Source organism: Astatotilapia calliptera, chromosome 11 (genome assembly GCF_964374335.1).
Source record: "Astatotilapia calliptera chromosome 11, fAstCal68.1, whole genome shotgun sequence".
In the NCBI taxonomy this organism is placed as follows: Eukaryota; Metazoa; Chordata; class Actinopteri; order Cichliformes; family Cichlidae; genus Astatotilapia; species Astatotilapia calliptera.
The window spans coordinates 17,854,273-17,871,892 of record NC_137432.1 but is presented as its reverse complement, the minus strand read 5'-3'; the positions used below and the strand labels follow the sequence as shown (position 1 = coordinate 17,871,892).

General features: G+C 43.2%; 1 protein-coding gene across 13 annotated transcripts in view; it reads right to left on the bottom strand.

Annotated features, from left to right (window-relative positions):
* rims2a (regulating synaptic membrane exocytosis 2a) overlaps positions 1-17,620 on the bottom strand; it is a 157,004-nt gene that overhangs the window by 93,687 nt on the left and 45,697 nt on the right. For 4 of the 13 annotated variants that reach the window (XM_080307872.1, XM_080307873.1, XM_080307868.1 and 1 more), the window contains exon 1: positions 14,331-16,130. The exons of the other annotated variants lie outside the window; for them this stretch is intronic. In XM_080307872.1, coding sequence (XP_080163998.1) covers positions 14,331-14,452 — 122 coding nt within the window. In that variant the 5' untranslated portion in view covers positions 14,453-16,130. Of the gene's footprint in view, positions 1-14,330; positions 16,131-17,620 lie in introns of those variants that run through there. 13 annotated transcript variants of the gene reach the window in all.

The following is a 17,620-nucleotide window of genomic DNA, read 5'->3' as shown; positions in this document are numbered from 1 at the left end:
GCTTTGTGAAGAAGTTCTGCCTCTCCCATTGGTCTGATCAAAAAGCTTGCTGTGAGCTCAGCAGAAAGACCTTTTCGCCTGCACTCAATGGCATTGACAAGACGTCTCAATCGATGAACCCACAGCCAGACCTTTGCAGAGCGAGCACCCAGACCAAAGAGTTGCGTGGGTTAATTGTAATTGCACAGGACAGCGTCTGTAACACATGCCGTTAGCCGGAGAGCTAAACTGGCCAGAGGGTATCCGTTCTGAGAAAACGTCTAATCTGTGATGAGATCCTCAACTTTAACTTATTTTCTAAGTGTCTTTAATGAGCCAAATTACATTTAGCCACCGTTTTATCCATTAGGTTTCTAGATTTACTGGCATTCAAAGGAGCAGATCTGTGTTCATCTATTGACACAAAAATCCAGCCTTTAAGCCTCACCTTTACTTCTAAAAAAACATAAGAGCATAAGTGTGGTGAAGAGAAATGCTATACAATTTGGTAAAGCACGGGGAGGACTGTGAATGGCTCCTTGAATAAATGTAAGGAAGCCCGGCTGGTGCAAAGAAAAATCTTCAAAGTCAGCTTCTTTCCTCATCCCAGCCACCCCTGGAGATCAGATCAACTACTATCCTAAACCTAATGAACTAGTAAACATTGGGAATTAAATGAATATTACATGGGGTTTCATTAATGCCAGCCAGCAGACTCCAAAAAATAATGAAGGCGAGAAGCGCAAGCGGGAAGAGACGGTTATCAGAGCTCCTTCTTCTCTCGGTGTTTACTCAGCATCTGCCTGCCAGAGAAGGAGGCTTTTGATCACTCCTCGGCTGGGTTCTCCTCTGTGCCGCGTGGCAGGAGAAACCAGGGGAGGCCACTGAGCACCGTCAGGGCCGGCTCATTTGCAACACAAATGAACTGAGCTAATTGTACACGTGCAGGGAGACGTGGGGAGCAGCGCACACGGTGCAGTGTTTGCAAAATATGGAAATAATTAATCTCTTTGAGCTTGTGAAATACCATCAGTGTTGCAAAAGAGGATTTGAGTATGGGGCCGGGGATGAGACGGATGATGATAGCAATGGACTGGAGAGACGCAGATGTTTAGATTAAGCCATTTCATTATTGCTTTATCACACGGTTTCTTCAAGTGTGTGTGTGTGTGGTTTTTTTTGGGGGGGGGGGGGGATTTTGGGGGGGTAATTGAATAAATGGGAGCATGGAAAAAGAATCGGAATTGAAGCACGGTAACAGGATTACATGTAAAGCAGTCGGTTTCCTGTTCATGAAACGAAGCATGTGGCTATGCTAACTAGGGATGGGTACCGGTGTCCGGTGCCATGATGGCACCGGTTCTGACATAAACGGTAGTAACCAGACCGAAAAGCAGCGCACATTTCGGTGCTTTATTTCGGTGCTTTTTTTTCCCTGAGCCGTGATACACTTCTAGCCAATCATTTTACGTTTCCGAGGATAGTAGGCGGGCCAATGTCCAAGGCGAAGCGGTCAAAAGTCTGGCTGTACTTCACAGCAAAATATGCAAACTCAGCAGCCTGCAACAAGTGCTTTAAGCTGATACTGTGATACTGTCAAAGGAGGTAACACCTCAAATCCGATGAAACACCTGGCGACGCATAGCGTTTTTTTTAAAAGCCCAGAAATGCGCCGTATGATAGCTTGCTGCGAGACCTCACACCGAGCACATCAACTGCGGGTGGGTTGCCTGTTATGCAACATCCCCCAAAAACACGAAGAGGAGAGTCCTGGCCCCTAGCCCTGCCAGTGTAGCAGAAATGATGAGGATGATGATGGCAGCAGCAGCCGTTCTTCTCTGCGTGAGTAGCTTAATGTTGTTCGTGTGTAATTTACGTTGAGTAGGCTAACCATGTTATTACATTAATGCATGTAAGGTGAACTAGCAAACATCATCATAGCTACATGCGGCTGTCTTCTTGTTTGATGGCAGATACTCCCTTCACCCTGCCAAAAAGGCTAAAATGACCAAAGAAAAAGTGGAAAACAGTTAAACACGAGAGGTTTTTATACAAAATTGGTGTTTTTTCCATTGTTTAAGCACTGCTTCCAGCCAAGAGTGATACCATATATGCCCCATAGCTGCAGAAAAGGCTAACATTGTTATCTTTTTACAAAAAACAGCTGAACATGAGAGGTTTTTGGACCAATTTTGTGTTCTCCATTCTTTAAGCACCGGTTTGAGCACCGGTTTGAGCACCGTTTGAGCACCGGCACGGTTTCAAAAGTACCGATTTGGCACCGGTATCGGATAAAACCTAAACGATACCCATCCCTAATGCCAACTGTTCAATCATGCACCTAAGCGTTTTAGCTTCTCAGTAACAGTAGAGTTTGAAATGTTTTTGATTCACTCCCTGTTAGGTTTATATTGGTGGATTGTCATTTATGCTTAGAGATATATACTGTAATCGATTGCATGATGATAGAGGTCTGATCCTTAGCAGTCTGCAAAGACTCTGTGTGCCTTCCAGAGTGTTCTGGCATGCACACATATCCTAAGGTCATGAGAGAGGTCGTACCTTCTCTTACTGTGTTATGGTATGGTAAACACATCTATGTCCGTTTAGGTATAAGTGCCTTTTGTTTAGATGAACCGCTGGACTTCCAGGCCAATAGGTCTGTGCTAGACAAACCTATCTTTAGTTGGTCCTTCGAAGCCGGATTCTGCAATCAAACATTCACCGAGGGGAAAAGTGCCAAGCCGGAGTCTTACGCCAGTCGGGACTCATAGAAGCGGCTGTTAAAGGACCTGTGACATAAAATTCATCACCAGGCCGGTGGGAGAGCGTCCATTTTTCCCTCGATGGATGAAGATTGACGGAATCCAAGACTGATACTGCACGCAAAAGCAACACCAAGTAAGTTGAAAGAGAGCGACTCTATAACCGCGTGACTGGGTTTGTGTCCCGAAACTGGGTTTCGAAATTTAATGTGGAAAATCAAATTTGGGTTAGCAAACCTGGGAAAAAGAAAACGGACTGCTTTGAGTGGGAAAATTGAGAAGGAGTCTGAAACACTGCAAAGAGAAACGTATACAAAATCACACATACAAACAGAAAATGCATTAACCATACTAACATTTACAAATACAATAGAGCTCAAGAAGATTAGACGGCATCTTGAGCATGTGCTTCTGTTTATCATCTTGTCCAAGTCACTTAGTGAGATGAAAAGTAATACATAGACCAGAGGACTAATAGTATCTTAGGAAAAATGATTCAATCATAGCGGGGGAAAACGTAACAGACAAGTTTTGTTATCAAATGCTGCTGATAACTAACCTTCCAGGTTGCAGGACAACAGTTTAAGGAAGAAAAGAAGATTCTGGTACAACCAACCAGTGATGAGACAACAAATTTAAATGGTAAATGGCCTGCATTTGTATAGCGCTTTACTCAGTCCCTAAGGACCCCAAAGCGCTTTACACTACATTCAGTCATTCACACACTGGTGACGGCAAGCTACATTGTAGCCACAGCTGCCCTGGGGCGCACTGACAGAGGCGAGGCTGCTGGACACTGGCGCCACCAGGCCCTCTGATCTTGCCCAAGGATATTTGGCATGCAGCCAGGAGGCAGCCTGGGATCGAACCACCGACCTTCTGGTTAGTGGCTGACCTGCTGTGCCACCTGAGCTACAGCCAACCCAGTAGTTGTTAATATAGTAAATTGTGAGACGCTTTCTGCTTAATTGGTGCAGCACAAGTAATTTACTGTATGAAGGAAATGCTCTTTTGTGATATTATTTTGAACATGCATTTCTGTTGTCCTGTCAACTTAGTGGGTTATGAGTTGTTATGCAAATTAGTTGATTATTAGTAGATCAGGGAAAGGTGACTGAATTATAACAGAAGTGAATAGGATATGTTAGAGTCTGCCAGAGTGGAGACTCTAAAAGACTGAGTTTCTTGTTTCTGATGGGTGAATCCTCCACCCAGATTCACACCTCTGAATACATAAGAACAAACTTGTTTTGTGAAATACATGACAACATGTCACATGATTTATGATGGGAAAAAAAGGAAAGCTAAATAAAATGGGTCTGTGACCCAAAGGAGTGATAAACACAGACCTGGGAGGAAACTCATATCTAATAAGACAATAGTAATAATAATGTTGTGTGGTGTGTGGCTGATGGATGAATGTATTGGGATTAATTTAGCTGATGATTTTTCTTTTGTTACAAAGTTGAACCTGCCAATTAGGTTTGGTATGATTTACCCTCCTGAGATGAGGAGCATGTGTCATGCCTTACCTGGGCCTTTTTATTTTGATACTTTCACGGTGCACTGAAAGCTTTGTTTGATAATCTCTGTCGTTGAGCAGATCTGCGCAATTAGAACAAAAGCGCTATACGACAAGTTGGGAAAACCGTTGCAAGTGAGCTTTTCCACATTAAAATGGGTTCTGGGGAAAGCAACTTATTTGGGACAATTAGAAAGCGAGTCCTGGTCTAGAAAAAAAGTGAATCATGTATTTTCTGATGTGCTCTCCTCCTCTACTGGATCACCCCAGGGTTGCTGCCTCTCTCCCCTTCTGTTCATTCTGTACACAAATGAGTGTCGCAGCAATTTCACGAACAGACACATCCTGAAGTTTGCTGACGACACAGTGATCGTCAGTCTTCTAGTGGGGGACGAGTCAGGCCATGGACAGGTTGTAGATGATTTTGTGAATTGCTGTGATGAGTCCTTCCTGTCACTTAATGTGTCAAAAACTAAAGACAAGATTATTGATTTTAGGAAGTCCTCTTATAGCTCATCACCTACTATCATTAAAACTGCCGATATTGGGATCGTTGAGTTATAAATATCTAGGTGTGGTACTTGACCATAAACTGTGTTTTGAATCTCATGCTGATGCCATGGTGTTGTTGGGAAAATGTGAACATTACTGGGAGAATGTGTATACAATGTGAGACACATACTGTGTTGAAACCAGTGTCACTCCTTTTCACAGCTACGGATGGTTAACCTTATTACCTTTTTATAGCACCTCTGGAATCTGTTGATCCAGACCTGACCTCCAGGATGCTTCATATGTTTTTCTAATGCTTGTCTTTCTCTAAGAATGCTTGTGAAGGATTCAGCACAGACAGACAAGTGATGTTAGAGCAGAAGTGCAGTGATTATAGGACATTTTTTAATATTGGGCTCATTATCTGACCACTATTGAGCTCATTAGAGATGAAATAAGTGGAGTGACAAACTTATGGAAAGTCACTGATTACAAAGTGGAATTAATTGGGATGATCCATGATTTACCCTTCATTCTAATTTGTGTTGTACAGTTATTTCATTTTTAACCTTAATTTATATTTTATTCCTTCCTAGTTAAATTTACCCTTTTTAATTTTTCATATTTATTTCCCATCTTATTCATAGCCTTTTCCTTTTTTTGTTTTCTTTAAGTCACGAGCAGTTGTCCAAGCATTTCACTACATATCGTACTGTGTATGACTGTGTACGTGACAAATAAAATTTGAATTTGAATTTGATTTGAGGCAAATTATGGCAAAAAGTAGTGGGTTTAATGATTTAGTGTCTCTGTGGTGCTGAATACTTTATTACTCTTATGATACAGTTGTTTGCAAATGTGAAGTTTGTTTTAACTTACAGGTTTTGTCTGACAGGCAGTGATGATGATAGTGTGGATACAGGCTCCGGGTAGAGCTGGGAGTTGAACAACCTTAACATTTAACCACTGACTAATGTTTTTACACAGAGTTACAGGTTTGGAGTAAAGCTACTCCAAGGGGGAAAGCCAAGGGGAATTTTTCAGAGAGAATGTGCAATTTTCTTGTGCATGTCTACTTGTGTGGAGCTGCCACATGGCAAGGGCCATGTGGCAAAGTAGGAGTGTCAATTTTTAAATTGCAAGTACCATGAGAAGGAGTGCCTGAGGAGATCGTCCACAAGATGGAAGCTGAGGCCAGGAGAGAGGCTTCAGGAGGATCAGTGAGGAGCAGAGATCACCTCCAGCACAGCAGACATCCCACAGAGGGCTGTGCCACTGGGCTTCCTAGAGATCGTCATGAGGAGACTTTGAACAGTGAAATCCAGAAGGAGTGAAAGAGATTCAACGTTGACATTGAGGAAGACAACTACAGTGTAAGACTTGCTATACCCTAAATCTTCAGCAGGGTTGGAACTGGGGAAGCAGAAGGATGAAGGGAGCGTGCCAAGCTCTAATTGACGGCGCAGAGAGGAAGTTCAGCAATGGAATTGTGAATCTGTGAACAGCATAGATGCCAAGTGACTGGGAAATGACTGACTGCAAATTCTTATGAACGCCACCTAATGCTGTGTCACTGTGCTGTGCATACTTTGACACTCTGAAAAGGGTCTTCCTTTGTGTCATTGTTGTTGTGATTTGCATCACGACCACTTCTACTAGACAGCTGAAGTGATTCAACAGGTGGGAGCATAACAGCAGTAAAACAACTGGATGCAATACCCTTTCCAAAAAGGTTTTCTGCAGAGATGAAAGGACAATAGAGGAGTCATAAGTGCAGATAATCCACCAGTTGGCTCTATCCCCCACAGGAAGAATGCCTGAAGTGAGGTGATGGGGGTTGATAGAGGCCATAAAACAGAAGTGCTGACGAGGCCTGCAGCTTTGAAGATAGCTGAAAGCCACATTGATGAAAAACAAAACCAACTGGTATGTTTGTATACCCATGTCGGCATACATTTGGACTCTGGTCATATGGACAATGATGGAAATAACTGGAAGAGACATTTATGAATCTCTGTAGAACTCAAACCACTCTGCAGAGAGATGTGTGATTTACACACCTGGGGAATACGCCGCAAAGCTGGAATGATTTTGAAAATGTTAATTCCTGTGTTTGACTATTAACATTCATTTGCTTACTTGTAGGATGCAGTTTACCATTGTATGAGATCAATGAGAAATAGGATAACTGCTAACACATTTATCAACTGTGTACTGCTACAGTAATTTGGGGTGATTGACAGATGTTGGGTATAAAAATGCCTGCACTGAAACGGTCAAACACAAGGGGTTCATAACTGGGAAATTTCTAGCATAAATGCCAAACAGGGTGGAAATGTTAGGTTTATATTGGTGGATTGTCATTTATGCTTAGAAATATAAACTTATATATGCTTGGAGGTATATAATCAATTGCATGATGATAGAGCTCTGATCCTTAGCAGTCTGCAAATACTCTGTGTGCCTTCCAGAGTGTTCTGGCATGCACACATATCCTAAGGTCATGAGAGAGGTCGTACCTTCTCTTACTGTCTTATGGTATGGTAAACACATCTATGTCCGTTTAGGTATAAGTGCCTTTTGCTTAGATGAACTGCTGGACTTCCAGGCCAGCAGATTTAGGAAAGTCATTCACAGGGTCACACACACATGGTACTCTTTCTTCACATGTATGCCTGTGTAAGACGTCATATGTTAATGAGACTATGCATATTCATGTAACCACAATAAAGAGCAGCGCTACGGGGGAGCTAACTGAGAGTGACTGGGGTTCGAGCGGCAGGAACAGTCTCAGGCATCTCCCTCGTGCACGAGATTACACAAAGAGTTCAGCCTGGTCTCTCATGCTTTTGCTGTTGTAGTAGAATTGTCTCGTTCCAGCAATAGGTCTGTGCTAGACAAACCTATCACTCCCCTTCACTAAATAACAGGGATTTAGCTAAGAAAGCCTACTTCCCGACCTTCCAGAGGTCTGACTTTATAAGCCTCTTTAATCAATAAATCAAAATGTACAACAAGAATGATAATGCTGTGCTGGAGCAGACAGCTTTCACTTAATGACTCTACTGACTACTGAGGCCAGGGGGAGGATTTGCAGAGTAACACACCTATGCGCATGCGCACTGATGTCGCATAATAACAGTCAACTGTCACAGCAAAGGTGGTCGGATTTAACCCTTTTATTAGATACTCAACTGTCGCCGATGCTGACGAACGGTATCACATGTCAAGGCGTATGGCTGAAAGCAAAGCACCATGCATATGTCGTACGCGGTTTCTCTTCTCTCCCTTGGATATTTAAAAAACGAGATGACATCAGGCATCTGTTTGAGAGTACAGAAAAAAGCTTTGAGAGAGAGAGAGAAAAAGACCTTCTAGGGACTGGGCTTCAAACATATGAGCATACAAGTGCAGCCACACAGACTCTCACAAAGACGCATAAGGACACACACACACAGATACACAGAGAAGAGCTGAATCTCCCATGTGCGCCACTCAGCAGCCTTCTCTTTGGTCCGTCGGTTGGCAGAAAGAGAGGAAGTTAAGGACCTAGAGCGGCACTGGAAGTGGCTTATAATGAGCCAAGTGAAGAGAGAGGACACTGTGCCTACTGTATCCCAGCCATTTGTGACAGGTTAAGGTTGGGGGTCAAACACACACACACACACACATACACACGCAAAATGCATGCGCACGTGCAGCCATTCAGCCTTTCAGGGAATCAGTCTCGCTCTGTGAGCATGAAAAGAGCCCAGATGTCAGCGCTCTGCACAGGCTGGCGTTTCTGTTGAAAAGTACTCTGTCTTTCCTTTCTTGCTCTGTGGCACTTTCCTTCCTCATCCTGTTTCACTGCTGAGAATGACCTGGCCAGGCAAACCTATACCTAATGTGCATCCCTGTGGATGGGATCACATGTACCCCTGCCTGCGGGACTGTGCTGTGGCAAACTGTAACCAAACATCAGCAAAAGCAATTTCACCTCCCTCTCTGGGCAGCGGCAATAGCAGCAGAGGCAGCAGGCCCGGGGGCTGGGGACATTAGCCTGATGTTTATCTGGCCACACAGCCCACCGCTAGCCACCAGTCCCCTCTCTCCCTCCCTCTCTCTCTCTCTCTCTCTCTCTCTCTCTGTCTTTCTTCCTCTCTCACTCGCGGTTTGATGCTGAGATATGATTTGGTGAGAGGAGAGGAGTCGAGCATATCGATTCAGCCTCTGCCGCTGTCTCTCTCGATCACTCCAACTCTCTCCACTTTCTCTCCCCTCTATCTGCTTCTTTTCTCTCTCTCTCTAGCATGCAATCATAATAACCCCTCTCTTAGACGCCCAGGCAATAAACCAGGGCCTCCCTTCTTCCTCCGCACATCTCCCACGGCGAGGACAAAACCAATAAAGGGCCAGCTTAATTACAGCTGCTGAGTGCCGCCGACACCCGGGTACGACACCACGGGGCTGCGGGTGGGCTGAACCGTGGGCGAGCTGTGACGGGATATTAGGGAGCAGGAGGAGGGTGCATAAGAAGTATTGAACGTGTAGCCTTAGTCTGCCTCACATCAAGAGAACACTCTTTAGTGCTCACAAAGATGACAAAGAAAGAGGTGACCATTGACTTGAGGCCAGATGAGAAAAATAATAAAAAGAAAGCGCGATGTTCTCTCCTGCCCAAACTGCCACTGATTAGGCGCTCCTTCAGCCGCCAGTCATCTAACTCCCAGCAGCTACAGAGAAGCACCTCAGTCAGCCTGATTTTGCATCCACAATGCTTTAATGTTAAAAGTGTGGAAATAAAAGGCAGGGTATGGCTAGAAGATAAAACACACACTCAGCTGACTCGCTCTGAATGAAGAAGGGTAAGCGGAGAGAGTGTAAATGTGTACACGGGCATCCAGAACAGAGAAGAGTTAATGCAAGGAATGCTTTGGCTCTAATGGGGAAGTATTAAGAAACTATGGTCCATTTTTGGGGCGTGGTTTTGGTCGAAGAACTCCATCATTCAGATGTACTTTCAGTTCACTTAATACCTGAAGGACCTTTAAATTTTAGCTTTAACCAGACTAGCATGCTTTAACAACAATGCCGGAAGACAGAACTGCAGTTCAATATTGCAGGTGTCTTGCTTTCAAGACCGCCCCTCCCCTAGAATCCAACGCCTTGTTTCGTGTTTTTTCTGGGTCTGCGATCTTTCCCTCTCCTTCTTTTCTCTAGTTCTGTCACATCAACATGAATCTGGGGATCCAGAGCTTCCAGTCCCACAAGCTGCAGTCTGCTATGTCTTGCCTTGTCTACAGCTCTGTCACCATGGTGACTGATGCCTGGGTGTTTCTGCCTCCTCTGGTACGTTCTGTCTGCTCCTTGCCATTTTTTTCACTCCCTGCTTTGTTTCTCCACTGAACTCCACACAACACAGTGCTTATTATCAACATGGGCCGACAAGATGCAAGGGCAACAATAAGTGTAAATTGTGCGTCATTACTTAATCATGTTAGAGATGACTGTATTTTATGTTCTTAGTAGGTTTATTTTTCCAAAATAAAACATCCAGCTAGTTTGATCATCCTGACACAATAAGCTGCGCACCTGTTATGTAACGCTGCTTTGCAATCAAATAACAAAGTAAGACTGCACGTGCAGTACTTATTGACATGCCTGCACTTCCTAATTAGCTCAGTCAAGGACTACTACAGGAAAATTAGCTGCTGCAGATGCACCGCTGAAAAGCAAATGAAATTTGGCTCTTAACTGAGCGGGTTCACACCTTCTCAGTGAAATAATTTGGGATGAAACATAAGTTAAATGTAAAGATTCTAGTAATATTTTTTTGTTCCATTCGGGAAAGTTGTGCAAAAGTATTTCAATGGGAAACTGCCATGATATTCATTTTATCCGAATCAGAATACTTTATTAATCCCAAAGGAAATTATATTGGTTAGTCTCCATCTATTGCCAAATAACGTGACAAAATGGTAAATGAGTTGCCCACTAAAACAAGTATGGAACATTTACATGTTGGAAATATTGCCGACCGGGTGTCAGTGGCAGCGAACCACACAATTCCCACAGCTGCAACTGTACATTTAAAGCATTTATCTGGTGAAACAACAGGTACTTGTATGAAGTTATAGGAAATGCAGTGTGTTTGCTCACAGGCTTAACTATACTACTATTATTCGTCAAAAAATGCATGTGTTAAAAGTGGGCAGCGGTTATTTTCAGCATTTTTTTTTGACAGCAAATTAGTTCAAATATTGCAAGTAGGGCCACAAAAGGAGCAGCAACAGTGAGCTGTCAGATGAGCCTCCTCACTGACATAACTGACTACTTTCACCATGCCCTACAGACTCGACCCATCTGCAGTGACAGACAAGAAAGTCTAAATATTACCTGACTTCAGTTTGTTTTGCTGCTGCCAGAATTCAGTGCTCTGTTACCACTACTGGTGTCACCAAATCAGCAGGACCGAAATCGCTGAGACTGCTGCTCTTGGTTTCAAATTCACTAATCCTTTTTCCACGAGTCTTTTGACAATAAAGATACAAATTGTGGACATCCTTTAGCCAATGTAGAAATCATATATAATATGTTGATACAGGGAAATCAAATATTGATATTTTATTAAATAAATGAAAATAAATAAATAATAAATAAATGGAAATACTCTGTCAACAAGAGGGCTCGTCTCCTGCACAAAACAACCTGAGATAACGTTAGCTGAGCAAGCATCCAATTAACTGTCCCAACTGAAAAACCATGCGACATATAATAATAAGGTCAAGATGGTATTAGTAATTCCCAACTTGACCTCATTCAATCTTCATGGCAACATTTATGGCAGGTTTTAGTGACAGTGTTTGTATGCTTGACAATCTCATTTTACATCAATAAGAAATAACTGAAGAGAGATAACTTCGTCTTATTGGGTGAAACATATTGACAAAGTTTAACTTTGAGGACATAATTTGTGTTTGAAGGAAAGGTGATAACTTGTGTAATATGTTATTGCAACTCTAATTTTATTGCAAAATGTAAAAATATGTGTTAAAAAAGTGTCAAAACATCGTATCAAGGGGGGTCTAGTCCCACCTCTAGAAACACATCGTCATTCTCATCCCGATAACTTTGATATTGATCGACAGAGACAAAACAGCATCATTTCTAATGATGAAAAATTACACCTTATTGTTATGGCAACCCAACTGTTGGAGGGGACGAGAGCAGAGACCGTGATGGGTGTGGGAGAAATCCAGAGAGTTTCCACATCAGACTAACCTTTAGTGTGATGCTGACGGTGCTGGTAATAAGCTGGTTTGCAACGTGCTGCACGTATAGGCTAGAAAATCCACAGCTGCAAATACACCGTCACTGCAGGAGGACAATATACGTGAATGTGGCATGATGTAAACAGCTGTGAGTAAGAGGATGACTCACTGAACTCACACCCCAGATTGTGCGGCACAATCGGAATCATCGAGCAGCAGCCACGTCGATTTCATTTAACATGCTGGATTTGATGCATGGAGATGATTTCATTACATTGCATCTGTGCCGAAAATCAAACGCTCCTGTATACATATCCCACTTATTCTGCATCACACACTTCACAACAGGGGAAAGACTACAAAAACAATCTGGGGAAAGACTACAAAAACTGCACTATAAAAAAAAAAAAAGAACTCAGTAACATGCCTTCTAATGCTACAAACAAAAGTCCAGCAGACACAATCTGGTCTGAGGTATTCTGGAGAAGAGAAGCACAAAGAGATGCAACACTGGATAGGTTATAAGTGGAAAGCGTGTGTATTAGAGGCGGCAGCGGGGAGGGAGTATGGTTGCAGTTTAAATGTAGTGACCACTCAATTCCAAACCATTCAAGCCTTCTAAGAACAGATCTCACACACCCCATTAGAACCTCTGCTGACGCACACATGCATAATACATGGAAGCTGGATCTAAAAGCATACAGCCCATTAGGAGGCCGAGCCTGTGAAAAGAGTGGAGAGGGAGAGAGACTCAAACGGCTGCGATCGAACGGATTGCTAAGCTGGATATCTGCTGATAACAGCACACACTGCTGGTTTAAGGAGTTGTGTTGTTATTATGAGCTTGACCACACTGTGTACAGACAAATTAGCGAACAAAGAGGATGACACCGGCTGTGCTGTCCTGAAAAAGTAACTACGATTAAGAGTCTGTCATGACAGCTTCTTGCCATTGAGAAATACCAGCTGCAAATGTGATCGTTTATCATTAAAAAGACAGCCTGTTTTGGACTGCTTTCGACCACCACCATCCTCAAACTGAAAGGTTTTGCTGAGAAGAAAACAACAACAACAACAACAAAAAGCTTGCAATGGAAAATAAGTTCAATTTAATCAGTAAGATGTAATGCTTGCTGGATCACAGTTTTCAGGCATAGATACCCACCCCCCACCCCCTGTTCCGCCCTTCCGGTGGCTGAGTGTTCTGGCCATGTAATGTGAGGTGGCAGAGAGCCCGGCAAAGCTGTAAATTATTTCTGACGGTAGGGGTGGGGGGACAACAGGGGGAAAGACTCGCAAGTCCCAAGAGACAGACTGTGGATGGTGTGGCGATACGGGGACCTGCGTCTATAGCAAGAAAGAAAAGTAGCCTGTCGGTCCCCCAAGCCTCGACCCTAAAGCTGGAAGTTTACGGCCCTTCTGCAGACTGCATAATGTGTCCAACAGCCATGCCTGGCCAGATGACCAGAGGCCTGTCCGTAGGGTACAGGGCATTTAGCAGACTAATCGTAATATGCTTCAGTGCATCTCTCTCTCTCTTTCTCGTTCTCTTTACACACACACTACGCTCCTTTCTATCTAGCAGCAAATGTAAAATTACAGCAACGCCTGTATGTTGCAGTGACGCTGTACTGGAAAGGTTTTTAAAGCACAGCAAATGTAAGTAATTATTGCTCTGTTAGTCTAAGCATAGATTATTAATTCATCTGCAAAATGCACATGATGTCCATTCTTGCTGCCATTTTGCTGTCAAGTAACTGACACCTTAAAAAAAAAACTTGCCTCCCCCTATACACCTTCAAAAGAACATATAGTGGGCGTGTAGGGGAATTGAGTAGGGGGTGGGGGGGAGTCCCCACTCATCCCCATCACTGGACTCCTAAGATGTACATTAACCCCTCATGATCGTTGCCTCCCTCATGTTCTCCTCTCAGGCAGCAGCAGCAGCAGCAGGGCAAAGACATGCTGCAGCAGCCGTGCGCTGGGCCATAAAGGCGCACGCGCGTATATACATTTACGGTAACCCCCGATGTGGTCACAGTGTGCCTATAAAACTACCAACGTCCAACCGTGCAAGCTTGCGCGCGTGCACGCGCACTGAGCAAAGAGCGGCAGGGACGTTGATCGGCCCCCATCATCCCAGCCAGGAAATATCTGCAGCAGCACTATACTGTAGGCTGTTATTACGCAGGCAGGCTACCGATCAATACATGCACCCCCCCCCCCCCAAAAAAAAAAAAAAAAAAACTCGCCTGACATACCAACGGGGAAGCCCTCCCTCATAAATCTGGGCATTTCTTTTACAAAGGAATCACTCACCCGATGTTGCTCAGCGCCTGCTCGAACAGCTCCGTCTGCAAGATGTTCTGAGGTGCCGTGAAAGCCCCGTTGAAATGTGATAAAACCGAGCTACAGAACTGACGCAATGTCTCAAACTGCATTTTCCCCCCACCTCGGTTTTCTTTTTATCCTCAGTAAGTGCTCAGCCTTTTCCCTTTTCCCACCATTACATCCCAAAGCCTGCGCTCTCTCCGGACGCCCCCCTTCTAAACATACACCTTGTCAGTTTTTTTCCTTATTATTATTAGTAGTAGTGGTAGTATTAATGTTATCTCACGGGGGCGCATTAAACGCAAATAAGACGCCGATCAAGTTCCATATTCCTCCTTGCGCTGCTGGTAAAAAAGTGTCCTTAAACGAGACGCATACCGGGTGGGCTCCTTCCGTCATAATGCTTCGGACTTGCAGCGAGAAAAGGGAGGCAGTGCCGGTGCCGGTAACAAGCCCTTTCTTCTTCTCGCGGCAGCGGCAAAAATCTCTTCTCCGTGTGCGGGGAGAGGTGAAGGAGCGTCCGGAGGAAAGAAAAAGCGAAGAACCATCCTACACTGCACCTGGCGGCGGCGGTAGCATCCCCGTACCGGCGCATCAGCTGCTGCCTCACATTCAACTCATATTTCCCGTTGCCCATGAAGAGTACACACTTGCCCTGACACGCGCACAGACACGTACGCACGCGCTACCGATACAGTCGCGCGAACTCTTTCGCCATATCTCTCCATTCTGTCTCGCGCACTCTTCGGGACGCGCACAGCGGCAGATAACCGTCAGAATCACGCACGAGGGGGGTGGAAGGGGGCGTGCTAGCGTCACGGCTTTTTGTCTTTCCGACATTCCACATCCGGCTTTGGAATATCAGCGCTACATCAATCAGCAATAAAGTTACTGTGAGGACAAAGCACACAACTAATGAGGGCTTTCCCGAGAGCCTGCTTGTTTATTTATTTATTTAATGCGTTTCATTTCGTCCAGACAGCCAACTGTAAACACTTGAAATTAGCCAAAAAGAACCCAGTTAATTCCAGGCCCTTCTTTAAAGCTGATGCATTTAATGTGGTTACATATTTAAGTCTTCGTGTTTTTCAGAAATCTGTTTGTTTGTACGGGTTTTTTTGTTGTATTTTTTTTTTAAATTCAGTTTACTTTCCAGAGTTGGAAGAAGTTTAATTTAAGTTAGTTTCGGTCGTAGTTATTATTATTAATAATAATAATAGTAATAATAATAACCATTATCATTATTATTATTTGGTTTTAATGTTCGTAATATTCCAAGTTCACTAAGTCGTTTCAGTTGGCTTAATTGTTTTTTCACATGTCTAATTTTTATTTTTATTTTAGGTTAATAAACCGTTTTTGTTTGGGGTTTTTTTTTTACATCTACTTGTGGTTGTTAGTTTAGTTTTAGTAAACTAATATAACCTTACTGAAAGATAAAATATAAATCTGCTATATTTAAAGCAGCGCTTCAGCTGTTAATCAACACAATAAAGTGGCCCTTGTTTAAGCATGAGGCAGTTAATGTATTTATGTAGAATGGTGTTGGCACTGTGATCATGTTAGGATAATAAAGTCCGGAATAAAACAAACATGCAGATGCTATAGTTACCCACATCTATCTAAACTCAAACATATATGAAGTACTATAAATACTAGACTATGAAAATATTAAGCTTAGAGGGATTGCAAATGTTTGTATTATTCCACTGTTCCATGCAAGGGACCAGGTGAGTCAGCATCAAAAACACTCAGTCCTCTTTAGGTTTACCTAAACCCAAAGCCTCATTCGATTATATAAATAAAATTGAACTGAAATGAACTGCTGGGCTCAAAACAAACCCTCTCCTACTTAATACAAATCTAAAAGAAAACATTATATGTTCAAATGAAACTGATGACTAAAACAACAAAAACTATTAACCCTGAACTATCTGTGTCAGCTGTTCTACCATATTATCATTTCACTGCAGAGCTGATCGAGGCCAATGCGGCACGTGCATAAAATAGGACTAGTACTGGTACACAACTTTAAACTGGGACAGACTAGGTTTGACTAAACAATTGTCTCAAGCTTACTATGTAACACACTGGGTTTTGCTGGTTGTTACAGGATGCTCGAGCTAGGTTTATTGTGCTCCTTCCTCTTCTCACATTTTTTTGGCAGGGTGAATGTGCCCGCTGCTGGGTTAAATGTGTTGAAAATGCAGAATCTGAAGAAATTCTCTCAGGGAGTACATTCCAGTCCCTGTTTAGGTATGGCGGTTTCATCAGCATCACCCAACACTGCAGCTGTCCTGGCATATTTGTGCATTCATTCAAATGACACCTTCGAGACCAAGACAAATTGGAAGCCCTCCCAAGTTATTTCTCCTTATAAATAGACCTCCAGCTTTTCCCCCTCCTTTTTTAGCACAACAGATCCAGGAGTTAATTTAAACATTCTTTAAGATTAATGAAAGTGGGTTTCGGTGCTTATGCGGAGGGAGTTCTATTTATACACTCTGTGCTATCCATCATCAGCATTATCCCATGAATTTTCAGACAGCCAGTTTCCTGTTTTGTCACTGCAAATGTAGGCAATGTCAATGCGAGAATTACTCCCTGGTACCATCTCCACCTCTCAAAGCTATGCAATCATTCACGATATAATGGCAAAATCCTCGGCCGGAAACAAAAAGTGATTGAGTGACTGACTGTTTGGAGCAGTCTGAGCAACTCCTGCATTACTTTGCACTGTAAAGCACTGCAGCTTTAATTACAATTTGCAGTTGATTCTCTGCTCTTTTTCTTTTTAAATCATTGGACAGTCTAAGGGAGATTCAACAAGAACACTGTGGCCATCCTTATCTTCCAACTGCATCCAAGCCATCAGGACTGTAGGAAAAAGTCTGATCCCCTGACTAAAGTCTGCTACATTATGTTTGCATGTGTTTCCACAACTACAAGAAGGACATATCCTCTATATAACTACCAAAATACAGCTGACCTGCTGTATAAAACTGTAACCTTGTGTGTTATACATCACTGAATGTGTAACAATGGGTATATCTGATGGAAGATGGGAGAATAACATCATGCCATCACTGTAACAGACTGATGAAGTGGCAGTGTTACGTATCCCATGTCTGAAAAGGCTTCATGTGTCACTCTGCTTGCTCATTGTGTTCTTGTCTATATTTCTGTAGGGTTTGTACCTTACAGTATAAAGTTCCCTGAGATGCACACGGCTATGAATCGGTCCTGTATATAAATATGTAAACTGAACCGATTCAAAT